This window comes from Cryptomeria japonica, chromosome 6 (assembly GCF_030272615.1).
Source record: "Cryptomeria japonica chromosome 6, Sugi_1.0, whole genome shotgun sequence".
NCBI classification, from domain to species: domain Eukaryota; kingdom Viridiplantae; phylum Streptophyta; class Pinopsida; order Cupressales; family Cupressaceae; genus Cryptomeria; species Cryptomeria japonica.
Window position 1 is genome coordinate 675781152 of NC_081410.1, and position 15556 is coordinate 675796707.

At 34.8% G+C, this 15556-nt stretch overlaps 1 protein-coding gene across 1 annotated transcript; it reads right to left on the minus strand.

Moving 5' to 3' along the window:
• Positions 1-415: 415 nt before the first annotated feature.
• On the minus strand, positions 416-1852 carry LOC131876790 (G-type lectin S-receptor-like serine/threonine-protein kinase At1g11303). Its single transcript, XM_059222278.1, has 4 exons — positions 1640-1852; positions 1208-1407; positions 825-1068; positions 416-742 (listed from the first exon to the last, which is right to left on the minus strand). Exons 1-4 carry the CDS (start codon positions 1850-1852, stop codon positions 416-418), a joined length of 984 nt encoding a protein of 327 aa, XP_059078261.1.
• Positions 1853-15556: the final 13704 nt, after the last annotated feature.

The following is a 15556-nucleotide window of genomic DNA, read 5'->3' on the forward strand; positions in this document are numbered from 1 at the left end:
AATGAAACTTGTAGCAGTTTATACACACTGCAATCCGTTATGAAACCTGGTGCTTTAACTGTCACTACACAAAAACGGTTACTGACAGCCTTGTCACCCGTCCATCCATTTGGCGGTCATCAAACTATGTACGGACACCACCATACAATGGATGCTACACCGCGGTCATCGTACGCCATTGGAATCACCGTACGGATCAGGATTGGCAACTACCGGAACCACCAGGTCAAGATTGGCAACTACCAGAACCACCGTACAGGTCAAGATTGGCAACTACCGGAACCACCGTACGGGTCAGGATTGGCATCTCAATACGTACGAGGCAACAACTGTACGGTATGTAGAGGCAACAATCGTACGGTACGTACGGGTCCGTGCGTACTTCAACAAAATTCACATGAGGTATGTTTCCAGTCTAACTGCTTTTTGCTTGTACGAAACCCTCTAATTTTTTCACTGCTACAAGCGATTTGTCTAACAGAGTTCCTTTGAAGACAGAGCCAAATGCTCCCTTTCCCAACTTAAGGGCGAAATTCTTGTTCGCAACTTTGAGCTCTTTGTAACTGAATGCTCTGAGCGATGTTGAAGTGTCGTCCTTCACGAATTTTTCAACCAGTCTTCTGCGCCTGCGCTGAATAAACCATGCAAGAATGAAGAGAGCACTCAAAAGAGCAAGGCCCAAAGAAATTGAAACAGAGAGTGCAACTACTCTGTTGCTGCCTCTTCCTGCGTGCGCTGACAACTGTGACGCATCAGAAGCAGCCAATCGAATGAAGAAGGGCTTGCATATTTAACAGATCTCCAAACGACAATTTACAAACAACAGGATTAGAATTAGAGACAGCAAAGACCGTGCAGGAGCAATTATTGAGGCAAGCAGTTTTACATCCTAGTAGTGTCGATTGTTGACTGTATTGAACAGCTTCTTCATCAGACAAAGACTTATCACTGACTTGGAGGAAACCATCTGTGGTACAGTTTAATGGAGTACGCCGAACACAACCGCTTGACCACCACTCCTGAGAAGTCCATGTAGTAGCGTTTCTTGGGTGGAAGCCTTGGACACAGCTGCATGACTGAATGTTTTCTTCGATGAGGCAGCCTCCATAAGCCCCACATATACCATACACGCCGCATATTGATTGTGGTTAAAACCAAACAAGGCTTCAGCTGTTATTATTAACCCAAAAGTAAACTGATAACTTGCCGTTGGAGTTGAGAACTTCCGTCACCATTATCGGACCAGCTTTGGGTGTAAGCCCGCTGCCCATATGTGTAATACATTCTTGTGGGAGAAAACACTACTAATTCCTCCGTAAAAAGAGGATCAGATTTAGCCCCTGGCAAAGTGGAGAAGTAGCTGCCAATCCATTCACCCGTACTGTAAAATGAAACACCATTTTTATACTGCAGTAAAAAGTTATTCTTTCCTGGGGAAGATTCATTTGAAGAAAGAAGGGCCTAGGCGCTGGATCGACCGAACTCTTCCAAGAGTTTAGTTTCAAGCCCTTCCAAAACTTCATCGTAGGCAAAAACGTATCTGTGGGATATGCATAAAGGCCTCCGACACAATCTAAGAAATGTTTTGGGCACTCAAAACAACAAAATTACCAGTATCGAGTATGGAAGCACTGGATACCTGTGTTTGCTGAGTATTATTGCTCGACCAGATGGCTTTTCCTTGCAAATCAGAGAGAGTGAGATAACCAGTTGAAGAGAGCGTACAAACGCCGGGCATGTCTCTGACGGGAGTCTCCCTGTTAGCCACCCAAACGATGTTCTTGTCAGGGTTCTGGGCATACCAGATGCCAACATACCATTTATTGGTTCCATTGGGACTGAAAAATCCCATTTCAAAAGTGCCATTCTTTGAAGTTGTGGTCTACTTTTCCCTCAGAGAAGCACCCAAAGAAAGGGTGTCTCCAGCAGCAACTAATAAATGGCAACTACGATGAAGAATAAGCAAAGCAAGAGCTAAAATGAAACGTTTCAAGCAGTTGAGCGCTGAACGATCCATTTTCTTTCGCCTATGATTTCTTTCTCTAAGGTAATTACAGATGGATGGCGATGAAGAAACATATATGCAGATTTTTAATAGATCAGCCAATTCTGGATTCAGTTCACCAAACCATACTACTTTATTGACCTGACCATCAAAATGTGACACCGCCTTAAAGAACACCCGTGCTTAGTAATAAAGTATATTTCGACCATATCAATTTTCACCAGAACTCTTTAAATAAAAAAGGCACAACGAATGAACAGAGAACGCAGTGCAAAGTGGCTAATCAAATTTATAATTTTATACTGGAGTTGTTGAGAACCTGAATAAAGTATAGTCCAAGCTTTGTAATTTGACCCACTATTGTATTTTACAGTTTTAGATTGACTCGACATTTTAAATTATAATTAGCTTTCTCCGTTTGAGAGAAAATATGATATTATTTTAATTTAATTTATTGTTTAGAAATTTTGATTGTATATTAAATTGACATACACTTAAAATTATTATTAGATCGTAAAATCTTATTATAGAAAATTTTATAGTACATTTTCAAATTAACTTGTTATATTTTTATATATGACACTTTAAATTATTATTAGATTGTAAAAAATTATTGTAGAAAAATATAATATTTATTGAGTAGGTAAATGATGGTAATAGGATTGCAACCTTTATATTATAAAACTTAATCAAAAGTTACATTGAATTTTACATTTCAAATGAATAGTTTCCAAAAGTCCACACATCCATTCTAAATAGGTGCTAGTAGACAAAAACCCCTTGTTATACTATTTACCTTTTATCAGCATGCTATCAACCTAGGTAATTTATACATAATAAAAAGTATGGACTAGTGAAAGCAAATTGTGACTTGAGACTTGATTCACCTTCTTTATTAAAGCTATTTTAAGTGAGAAACCTAACCTATGAGATACCTTCTATGACAACCAAAACCATTGCTTGTTTGAGAAACTTTAAGCCAAGTGATGCCTTCTTTCTCCTTCAAACCTCATTATGTGGGAGACTAATGATAATGCAATACCTTACAATGCCTACTCACCACTCTATTATTTACTAGTGAATTTCCATCCATTGATAGAATTCCCAAATTGTAGATGTAATTTCCCTACCACTCAAGTTTTTCTTTCTATATAAAAGATTAAAATGATCAATATTAAAAAAAGTGCTTAAAGATATGAAATGAATTGTGTGAATAGATATACAACTTCTATGTTACTTTTTGCTAGATGAAGAATAATTCTATTTTCTATTTATTAACAAAAGGCTTGATTATTGAACAACTTGTACACTAATAGAAGAATGTTGAATTGAATTTATAATGATGCGGACTCTCCCCATATTGGAAATGTCAAAGTCTAATATGACTTTTGGTTTTTTCCTCCGAGTAAAGGAATCTAGTATGAATACTGATTCAAGGGTGGAAATCTAATATATCTTCAACTATCCACAAATAGAGAATGAATAGATATGAAGGATCCGTCTAAGTATATATTTGTATATGATCTAGTGAATTTAGGTAATCTAAAATCTAATATATCTTCAATTGTCCACAAATAGACCCTTGCTTAGTTGCCAATACATATGAAGGGTCTGCCTAAGTATATATTCATATATGAAGGGTCTGTTTAGTTCTAATCGAGTTTGCATATGAAAGAGACAAAATGCCTCTGTCTAATCACTTTTCCTGATTGAATACCTTATAACTATACGACGATTTGTTGACGCTTTTCCTGAATATAATCTTTATGCTTGTGCATCCCTAGCCTTGCAATTTGTGGGGCATATACCACACTTACTTGGTTAGTCGAGGGCTCCCAACATAAATTTTTGATCTGAGTCTAATATTTAAATTAATAAACCTTCCCTATCCATTAGAGAAGTTCACCTATTCCCTTTCTATATTCATGGAAAGGATATGTTGTTAAAGGCAATGTGTTTTCATTGTGATGGTTGCCTCCAGTAATCACATCCCTTGTAAGGAATGGATTGCTCAATCTTAGTCTCTTTAAACTAAGTGTTAGTTTATTTTCTTCTTGCTTAATCAAAACTTGTCCTTGATCACTCCTTGGTTATAAGGAATTGCCTACTTCTAGGCAGAGTCAATTAATTAAGATAGTAGATTATTAGTGTTTTAGTATCTTTTCTTGTGACTTATTTTATCATTTAGTGGCCTTTGGTTTTTATGCTTCTTTGTTAAGCGATAGGGTAAAAATATAAAATTGTGTCATGTTTCATGCCAACTTATCAGCACAAGTGAATTTAAGTATTTACAACTAAAATTTAATTTTAGTCAAACATATGGTTTATATAGATTCATTATAGCTATGTTATATATGGGCCACAACTTATCCAATTAGAAGTGTCTACTAAATGTATATTTTATATCACTTTGGAACTAATCTTGTTGTTACACTCCACATTCAGTGGGTGATCCACCTCATGTGGAATATTATATTGTTTCTCCTACCTACCATTGTTTCTTATTGAGCCACATGTCATGTTTGTGTGCTCACATATCCATATAGCCTTGCCTATATAAGCAGGCTCATATTCATTGTATTCCTACTTTTATAAATAATATTTTTTTTTAAATGTAAAAATACCCTTGTATAGATCTAAAAATGAATGTTCCAAAATATATCGTTCGATATTTTAATTATTTTTTATTTTTTATATTTTCTTTTTATTGAAAGTAGGTCATCACCATTAAAATATAAGATCAATTATCTTGTCAAGGAAAAATAACAAAATTTTGAAAAAAATATGATGCAGTAGATAAAAGTATCTATGTCAAGATGATATAATTCTTTTTTAGTTTGGATAAATAATGAAGAGAAAAGGTGGCACTAAATGGAAAGAGTTATATTTTAGTACATGCAGCTTTTCAAATTTAATGAATAATACATATTTATAAAAAATAGTTAAAAATATATCCATGCACTAAAATTTCAAGTTATCAATATACATAAAAAAATTAAAAAAAGAAAGGTAGAATTTACTAAATAAAGTGTGGCACCTTATGTAACTTCAATTTTAGCATTTTATCAGGAACTAAATTATAGTGTTTTCTTTTTAAAAAACTATATTCAAATAATTTTTATTTTAATTTTTAATTACAAACATAAAATGCACAAAAAAATATAAATTTTATTAGTTTACACCATTTCAAAATTGAAAACATATATTTCACTTTCTATTGATTCAATTTACAAAGTTGAGTCAGCATTGGCCATTTTCTTTTTAAAGTGTGGCACAAATTTGTATGTTTACCCGATAGGGTTATTACATCCACTTTCTATAAATTGCTTGCCCACAAGAAATATTAGTCCTTCATGTTGATACCAAGATCCCAATTAAGTCTTTAAAATTCTCTAACACATATTCCTTTCTTCATGCGGATGTGAAGGAACTCATTAGATTTGTCAAACTCTATCATTCTATGAAAGATTATTGCTAAGCAATTTGTCTACCATAGTAATTTCTAGGTCCAAGGTTTTATGGTCATCTTCAATCTTATCACATGATTCTAGAATGGATTGTTTATCCATCTTGAAAATTAAATTATCATAGATCATATTAGCTTCAACATCAAACAATGGATTACTAACAAGTTGAAAGTTGTCCTTGTTTCCAAAACCAAACCTATCTTTTTCCAAACTTTCATTATATGAATTCTTTGAAAATTTATTTAAGCCACAAGTCCCATCAGTTTTGTCCAACTCCTTAATCTCATCATTTCTTCCTTTGTCTTTTGGTTCCTTAAAGTGTTTAGTTACTACATCTTGATTTTCTTCTTGTGGGATCTTATGAACATCTATCAAATTATCCTTTTCTTGCTTATATAAATCTAGGGCCTTATGACATCTAGCTACCAATATATTATCACTTACTATATTTGATACCTCATCCTCCAAGGCCTTCAATGAAATTTGATGAGATCTTTGACTAGGTGAGTGTGGGTACAAAACTCTTGATGCTATATTTAAATCAGAATTCTTAGTTTGGAAACTCATCTCTTGTTTATCTAAGTGTCCATGCCTTTTCTTGATTTTCTACAAGTTATCTCTTACTTGAGAAGCTATCATCTTGGCATGTTTAGCTTTCTCATTCCACCATTCATATAGTTGTAAAGTCGTTTCCACATATTCAACACTATCCATTAGTTTTCCTGGTTCTTTTCTTTTCATTGATTCATCAAATATTTTTCTCATTTATGTGTCTCTATCATCTTCTAAATTTTGTGCTTGTTTGACTCTTTTCTTTTTATTATGTTGTCTATGACCCATGCCTATCTTATTCACTCTTTCAATGTCACATTTATTTGTTTTTTATCTCAAAGTGACTAGAGTTACATCACACAATGCATCTTCTGATTCACTTTCATTTGAATATTAGTCAACACATCCATAACTATTGACTTATTAGTGGATAACATGTACTAATAAATAAATGATGAAGAAGAATGATTTACATCCTAATCTCTAACTAGCTTCAAATAATTTTATTTATGAATCTATATTCAATTCCTTCTATGTTATCCTCAATGCATGATCCTTGAGATGGAGTAAGAGCATCAACAATCTCAAGTTCGAAAGGAATTTCACATACATTATTCTTCATAGGGTCATTTTGGTATTCAAACCAAAAACCTCCTTTATCATTGAAATGAAATAAGTTATCACCTACAAGAGATCTATGAAGCCTTTATCATTTCTATCTCCCTCTTCATGTATCAACTCTACATTAATGGTGCCCTCATAATCCTCATGAATAAAAGCATCTGTGTTTCATAGGTGATTGAAGAAGAATGTGAAGGTTTAAGTGTTTCCTTATTTTAAGAAATATTTGAAACACTCTACTTGAATCTATTGAAATGCTTGCATGAGATTATGGGCAGTTGTAAGCTCATTATTAGCATCCTCTTTAATTGTGATGTTTGGATAGATGATTGTGTGATCTCTCAATTCCTCTTTTCTAATCTTATCTTTAGCAATTTTTAGTTCTTCTCTGCTGTGTAAGTCATTCTTACTACTGGCATGATCTCTTGGGCTAGAATACCCTTCTTAATTTTTCTTTGTTCTTCCTTTTAGCTCAGCACTTAACTTACCCCATTCAGCTAAATTTCCATTACTCCTATTAAAAATGTTTATTTCAATTTCAACATTTGTTTCTCAATCATCTTCATCTTCTACACTTTTACACCTAATTTGAAACTAATTTTGAAGTTTCCTCGACAAGCTAGCAAGACCACCAATTCCCTGATACCATTGTAATGTCCCTTATAGAACCACTTAAGTTTTTCCTTCTATATAAAAATTAAAATGTCCAATATTGTAAAATGTGCTTAAAGATTTGAATTGAATTGTATAAATGGATATACAAATGTTGCCTTTAGTTAGATTAAAAGTAATTCTAGTACAATTTGAATTTATTAACAAGAGGCTTTATTAGTGAACTTGTACATTAATAGTAGAATGTTGAAGAGAATTAATAATGATGCCTACTCTCCCTAGAATATAAATGACAAAGTCTAATATGGATTTTGGATCTTTTCTCCAAGTAAGGAAACCTAATATTATGATGCAGTCAAGGTAGGGAGATCCAATGAAGGACATCCCCACCTTGCAGCCTAACACAAACACCATGCAAGATATACTGGTAACCGGTAACACAACACAAATAAAGAAGAAAAAATAGTCGGTAACACTACAGAATACACAACTGGTAAACAGTATGAATAACTCTTATAACAGTTTGAATAATTACATATGCCACATGCTGGACCACAACCCAAGATTACAAAAAAATCTTACAACTTAGATCTATGATCCACAAATCATCCTCTAAACAAATCATCAGCCGGTAACAACTTCCTCTATTCTACATTGATCCAGACCTTAGCCCTATCGGCTTCAGTCCTACTGGGCCATAATCCAACTGATATCTACATCTTCACTTGATCTCTAACCTCTATCATCTATCTTCCATTTTCTATCCTCTATCCCTAAAATGAATCACTAAACTTTCCCTTTATATCATTCACAAATAATAAAAAAAAATTCAAGTCGGCCTAAGACCAACTGTTCATAATGAAACATGTAAACAATAAGATGTCAGCTCAAATCACCAAGAACATCACAAAAAGAATTAAAAATCATGCGGTCTTCCAGGAACATCAGACAAGGTACAAGAAACATAACTCAATGATCCACAAGTCACGAAAATCAACTGCAACCCGATTCAACTTTGCTCAACACTCTGTAAGACTAACCAAGAAGAACACATCAACACCGGAATCAAATCCAAATGCCATGAATCTTGAACATTATAAAGACAACGAACTCAAGGTGATAAATCCAAATCCATAATGCTAAACTCTCAAACATAAAGAAATTTTACGGTCTCCAAGCAATTTCACAGTTGACTACTCCAACCGGTATGAACTGGTTTGGTACTCCTTCATCATATGAATACTAATTAGAGGGTGGAAATACGATATATCTTCAACTGTCCATGAATAGACCCTCTCTTAATTGTCAATATAATGGAATAGATATGAAGGATCCTCCCAAGTATATCTTCATATATGATCTAGTGAATTTATATTCTATATGAAATAATAGAACCCATATGTGATCCTCATTTTTAAATTAACTTCTTAATATCATTCATTTGAATAGGTTTGATCCTTTTTCAATATGAAAGAGACAAGATGCCTCTATTTGATCAATTTTCTAGATTGAGTACCTTATAATCATGCGATAATTTCTTCATGCCTTTCTTGATTATAATCATTATGCTTGTGTATCCCTAGCCTTGCAAGTGGTGGCTTATATACCACCCTTACTTTGCAGACCAAGGGCTCCTAGTGCACTTTCTGGTGTGAGTAATATTTAAATTAATAAATCTTCCCTAACCATTGGAGAAGTCCACCCATTCCCTTTCTATATTCATCAAATGGATATGTTTTTAAAGGTAGGGTATGTACAGGATCATGGTGGGCCAAAACAGGCCCTTAAGTGGCAATGCAATTTCAAAAAATTAGAGTTATGCAACTTGACATAAAAATTTGAATAGGTTATGAACATTATTTTAAAAATATGTAAGAAGAGAATCTGTAGAAACTGAATGTATTTTCTAAGCTACTAGTTGTTTTTAAAAAAATAAAATTATTTGATGAAAATTTAAAATTTCAATTCAATGGTACTCAAATTTCAAGAAAAAGATAAGAAGTAGGTGTATGTCTGACCACCCTAATCACAATCAAATCATAATATTTTTTTAGAATATTTATAATATAAGTAGTAGACTCATGTCTGAATGTGACACATGTTTTTTTTGTAATTTTTTATTAAGTAAATAATTAATTATGATTTTTTTACAACTTTTCAGAAATTCAAAAACTCTTAAGTCTGACCACCTTAACTTGGTCAAAACTTTATGAAATTCAATTTTTTTAAATTTTTCCTAAAGTAGATGAAGCATAGAATGTGATGCATGTTTCGGATTCAAAAAATGTGATACCATTTGAAAGTTATGGGTGTTTTCAATCAACCTATCAATCAGGACTTTAGTCAAAATTCAATTAGAAAATAACTAATAATTATTTATTAAATTCAAAATAAGACAAACCTTATATTGTTGGAAAGATGAGAACGTCCTTAAAAAGCCCTTTTCATTTTATCAATTTTGGCTCTAAAAAAAGTTGTCAACCACCAGTGTGAAGCCTAGAAAATCAAAGAATACACAAAAACACATTTTTCTGTTGACTTTCCAGGCTTGTCCTTTCTAAGCCAAATACCAAAGAATTCCCAAGCCAAATTTCAAAATTTGAAATTTATGTTAGAGAAATTGGATTTCCGATTATATGGGATATTTGATTTTAATAAGTTATGATATTAATATATTAATACAATATTAATATATTAATATACAATATATTAATATGTTAATATACACTATATATAATATATCAATATATTTATTATTATTATATTAATATACAATATATTAATATAAAATTTATAAATTTATATATTAAAATATATTATTAATATTTCTGTTAGTGGTCATATAGTGTCGTTAGGGGTCATATAGTATTCTGAGGGGTCACATGGTGGCGTTAGGTATCATATGTGGTCGTAAGGGGCAACACGTGTTACAATAGCATATGACCCCTTAGGACACCATATGGACATCATATGGTCCTAAAGGGTCACGTCGTGCACTAGGATGTTAAAAGGGGTCATACGGTGTCCCAAGGGGTCATAGGACACCATATGACCTCTTAAAACACCATACGACTCCTAAAAACATTGTATGGTGTTATAAGGTGTCATAGGACACCATATGAGCTCTCAAAACACCATACGACTCATAACAACATCATATGGTGTCCTAAGGGGTCATAGAACACCATATGACCCCTTAGGACACAATATGATCCCTAACAACACCTTAGGGGACATAGGACACCATATGACCACTAATGACACCATATGGTGTCCTAAGGGGTCATATGTTGTTCTAAGGGGTAATAGGACATCATATGACCCATTAGGACACAATATGACCCCTAACGACACCATATGTTAGGGGTCATATGGTGTCCTAAGACCCCTTAGGACACCATATGACTCCCAACAACACCATATGGTGTCCTAAGGGGTCATAGAACACCATATTACCCCTGAGGACACCATATGACCCCTTAGGACACCATATGACCCCCAATGACACTATATGATGTCCTAAGGGGTCATGTCATGTACTAGGATGTTAAAAAGGGTCATATGGTGTCCTATGGGGTCATTTGGTTTCCTAAGGTGGAAAGATGAACCATTATTATAATATAAAAAGAACTACCAATACTGGTTACAAAAATAAATTTAGATCACCCCTTGAGAGCGAGCATGAGGTTCAAGGATGAAAATAATAAACCAATATGCTCCCCTTCTCTCCCTCCTTGAGCCCTTTCCTACCCCCCCTCCCCTCTCTCTCTGTCTGTCTGTCTCCCCCTCCCCATTCCTCTGAACCCTCGCTCACTCTCCCTCTTTCTCTCCCTCTCTCCTTATTTGTCTCCTCAACCCCTCTCTCTCTCCCCATCCCCCCCTCCAATCTCTCTCTCTCCCTCTCCCCTTCCGTATCTCTTTGTCTCTTTGTATCTCTCTCTCTCTATATCTCTCTCTCTCTCTCTCTCCTCCCTCTCTCTCTCTCTCTCTCCCTCTCCCTCTCCCTCCACCCCTCTCTCTCTCCCTTTCTCCTTCTCCCCCCCTCTATCTCCCTTTCTCCTTTTCCCCCCCATCTCTCTTTCTCCCTCTCTCTCTCACTATTTGTCTCTCCATCTTCCTCAAGTATCTCTCTCACTTTTTTTTATATGTAAACAAATCAGATATCGAATATAATTAGATATCCAATTTGTTTGCATTATGGTGCCAACATTGAAAAAATGGGTGCCAACAAGAATTTTTTGTAGCTCTATGAAAAATATGAATAATAATCAGATATCTGATTTTTGCACCACACAAAAATATGCTTGTGGGTCATTTTGTGCATTCCAACATCCCACACATTCATGTTGTAGGTGACAATCACGGGATTTTGGATAGATAGTGAAAATTTTTTGTTTTTGAGAGATTCTTGGAGACAATTTTTTCATTTTCAATCATTTAGCAACATGTTTGTGGAGGTATAATGGGGAGCAGCACTCATCAGAAGTATAAACGCAAAAGAAAGCTTTCAAGGGATGACATCGGTAGGGTATGGCACTAGGCATTTGACTAAGTGGGGGGGTAAAATAGGAGCATGTCTAGGGTAAGAATGCCTAACCGGACGTGTTGGGACTGATGGTTCACACCCACGACAATCAGAACAAGAAATTCTCTCTATGGCAACTTTTCATTGAATGAAACTAATGATTTTTTCGTCAACTGAAAAAATGCTGACCTATGAAAAAACTGCTCCGAATCTTGAAAATCTGAGAGAAACTATTGTAGGAATCCCTCGTATGACCTTGTAGGTTCAAATGGATCATTCGCAGGTGCCATGGTTTTTGAGATACGACATCAAATTTTGATAATTTTTCGCACTTTGGGCACTCAAAGGATGACATTGGTAGGGTATGGCCCTGAGCATTTGACCGAGTAAGGGAGTAAAATAGGAGCATGAATAGGGTAATAATGCCTAATCAGACGTGTTGGAACTGATGGTTTATGGTCACGATGATCAAAACAAAAAATTAGCCCCATGGCAACTTTTCATTGAATGAAACTAACGATTTTTTCGCTAACTAAAAAAATGCTGGGCCCTAAGAAAACCTCTTTGAATCTTGAAAATCCCAGATAGGATTTTGTAGACAGCCCTCACTAACCTTATAGGTTCAAATGGATCATTCACAAGTGTCACAGATTCTGAGATACAACCTATCAAAGTTCTTTAATTTTTTGCACTTGGCACTCAAGGGACGACGTCAGTAAGGTATGGCCTTGAGCATTCAACCGAATGGGAGGATAAGACAAGAGCATTCCTAGGGTAAGAATGGCTAATTAGACATGCTAGGATTGATGGTTCACACTCATAACGAGCAGAACGAGAAATTCTCTCTGTGACAACTTTTAATTGAATGAAACTGATGAGTTTTTCATCAACTGAGAAATGCTTCCCTACAAAAACCACTCTGGATCTTTAAAATATGACACTAGATATTGTCGGCAACCCTCTTGTGACCTTATAGGTTCAAATGGATCATTCACAGGTGCCACAACTTTTGAGATATGGCTTGTCAAATTTTGCTAATTTTTTGAACTTAGGCCGCTCAAGGGACAACATCGGTAGGGTATGGACCTAAGCGTTCGACCGAGTAGGGGGGTATAATAGGACCATGCCTAGGGTAAGAATTCCTAACCAGACATGTTAGAACTGATGGTTCGTGGTCACAATGAGTAGAACGAGAAATTAGCCCCGTGGCAACATTTCATTGAATGAAACTAATGATTTTTTTGCCAACTGATAAAATGTTGCCCTAATAAAACCACTCTAAATCTGGAAAATGCGAGATAGGATTTTGTAGGCAACCATCACACAACCCTGTAGATTCAAATGGATAATTCACAGGTGTTGCAGATTCTTATATACAACCTGTCAAAGTTTGACAATTTTTCGCACTTAGGGCGCTCAAGGGACGACTTCAGTAGGGTACAACCCTGAGCATTTGACCGAGTGGGGGGGTAAAGAAAGAGCATGCGTAGGGTAAGAATACCTAACTTGACATGTTGGGACTGATAGTTCACACCCACGACGAGCAGAATGAGAAATTTGCTCTGTGGCAACTTTTCATTGAATGAAACTGACAATTTTTTTGCCAACTGAAAAAATGTGGCCTTGCAAAAACCACTTTGAATCTTAAAAATATGAGATATCCTATTATAGGCATCCCTCACATGACCCTATAGGTTCAAAGATATCATTTGCAGGTGACGCAATTTCCAAGATATGACCTATCAAATTTTGATAATGTTTTGCACTTAGGGTGCTCAAGGGACGACGGCGGTAGGGTATGGCCCTGGATGTTTGACCGAGTGGAGGGGTAAAATAGGAGCATGCCTAGGGTAAGAATTCCTAACCAAATGTGTTGGAACTGGTGGTTCGTGGGCACGACAAGTAGAAGAAGAAATTAGCCCCATGGCAACTTTTCATTGAATGAAATTGATTTTTTTTTTGCAAAGTGAAAAAATATTGCCCTAAGAAAATAGCTCTAAAACTTGAAAAATATGAGATAGGCTTTTGTAGGAAGCCCTCATGCAACCCTGTAATATGAAATGGATCATTTGTAGGTGTCATGGATTTTAAGATACAATTTGTCAAAGTTTGATAATTTTTCACACTTAGGGCACTCAAGGGACGGTGTCGGGAGGGTATGGCCCTGATAATTCGACTAACTGGGGGGGTAAGACAAGACCATGCCTAAGCTAGGAATGCCCAACTAGATGTGCAAGGATCAATGGTTGATTCCCACAATGAGAAAAACAAGACATTCGCTCAGTGACACCTTTTCATTGAATGAAACTGGCAATTTTTTTGTCAACTAAAAAAGTGTTGCCCTACGAAAACCGCTCCGAATCTTGAAAATCCAAGATAGGCTATTGTAGGAAGCCCTCACATGACCCTGTAGGTTCAAAAATATCATTCGAAGGTGCCATGGTTTCTGAGATATGCTACTTTTTATTTGTCATTACTACGTATCCATGTTATCATTATTACCAATACCAATATGGTCATTAAATTTGGTGAAATTTCCAAAGGCAACCAAATTTAACACTCACAAAATTTAGATGAAACAAATTATATACAATCTCAAGGTTATACAAACAACATTGTATTGTTAATTAATTAACCATTGTTAATTATTTGATTAAAGACTAAAGTTTAAAATAATGACGACATGCACATGAGGAACAAGTTATTTCGAATCTCAACTTCTATATATATATATATATATATATCAAAATGTCGAATAATTACAAGTGTATGTCCATATACAAAAATGGCATAAATGCCAAGTCAAACAAAATATATGTCAATATATGTAAATGTATGTCCATATACAAAATATACATGCCAACTAGACATGTAAGTATCCCAAAATGATCTATAACATCCTAAACTATTGATGCATAATCAAAATTGGTCCTCTTTGTTGCACTGCTCATTTGTAAACGATCCTACACAAGAAAAATGAAACCACAATTAATATTAGTTATATTATATATTTCACATTCGAAAAGTTAGTATAAAAATCAATATATACATTGAACTATAATTGAACTCTAAAATTGAATTCTTATTTACCTCATCTCCATGTTTTCTCTTCATCTTTGGAGGAGTCCTGACATATGCCTTCGGTAGAGAAGGTATGTCATCAAGATTTTCATACACAATCTACATATGTTCACAAACATAACATTGATACAAGTTAGCATATAATTGTTGCTGATAGGAATGAATTATATCTAATAAACAAAAAATAAAATAAACATATGCATACCTGAGGCATCTCTTATTCTTCTTCAAATATAGTGGGTGTACTCGACAAGGATGTCAAGACAACAATTTTTGTACATAAAGATGACAAGTATGCAAAACTATCTATCTATGTAGACATGCATAATCATTATAAGTTATTTTAACTCTTAATTCAATCATGTTTGCATTCAATTACCTTTCCCTTGTCTCTGACTGGACTACCAGAACCTGAATTGTGTGACAGCTCACTCATGCTACTTGTGTCCTATAAGAGTAAAATAAGATAAACATGCAAGTTACTATATAATCTAATTAATGCCAATATAAATGACGAGCATGTATGTACAATAAAAATGTAAACAACTAGGTGCAATAATATATGTACTGTATAGTTGTCAAGGCCAAATGAAATGGCCATCAAGGTGCCATCATGGACCTATGTCAACTCCTCCTTTTTCATCAACTGTTAAATAGAGCATTTATATAAACATTAGTACTTAATACTATCTA

Coding starts and splice junctions, on each gene's coding strand:
- LOC131876790 (XM_059222278.1), bottom strand. CDS start 1,852: ATGGGATTTTTCAGTCCCAATGGAACCAATAAATGGTATGTTGGCATC. Junction 1,069..1,207: donor GGAAGTTCTCAACTCCAACG/GCAAGTTATCAG, acceptor TCAGTCATGCAG/CTGTGTCCAAGGCTTCCACC. Junction 743..824: donor CTGTCTCTAATTCTAATCCT/GTTGTTTGTAAA, acceptor GATGCGTCACAG/TTGTCAGCGCACGCAGGAAG.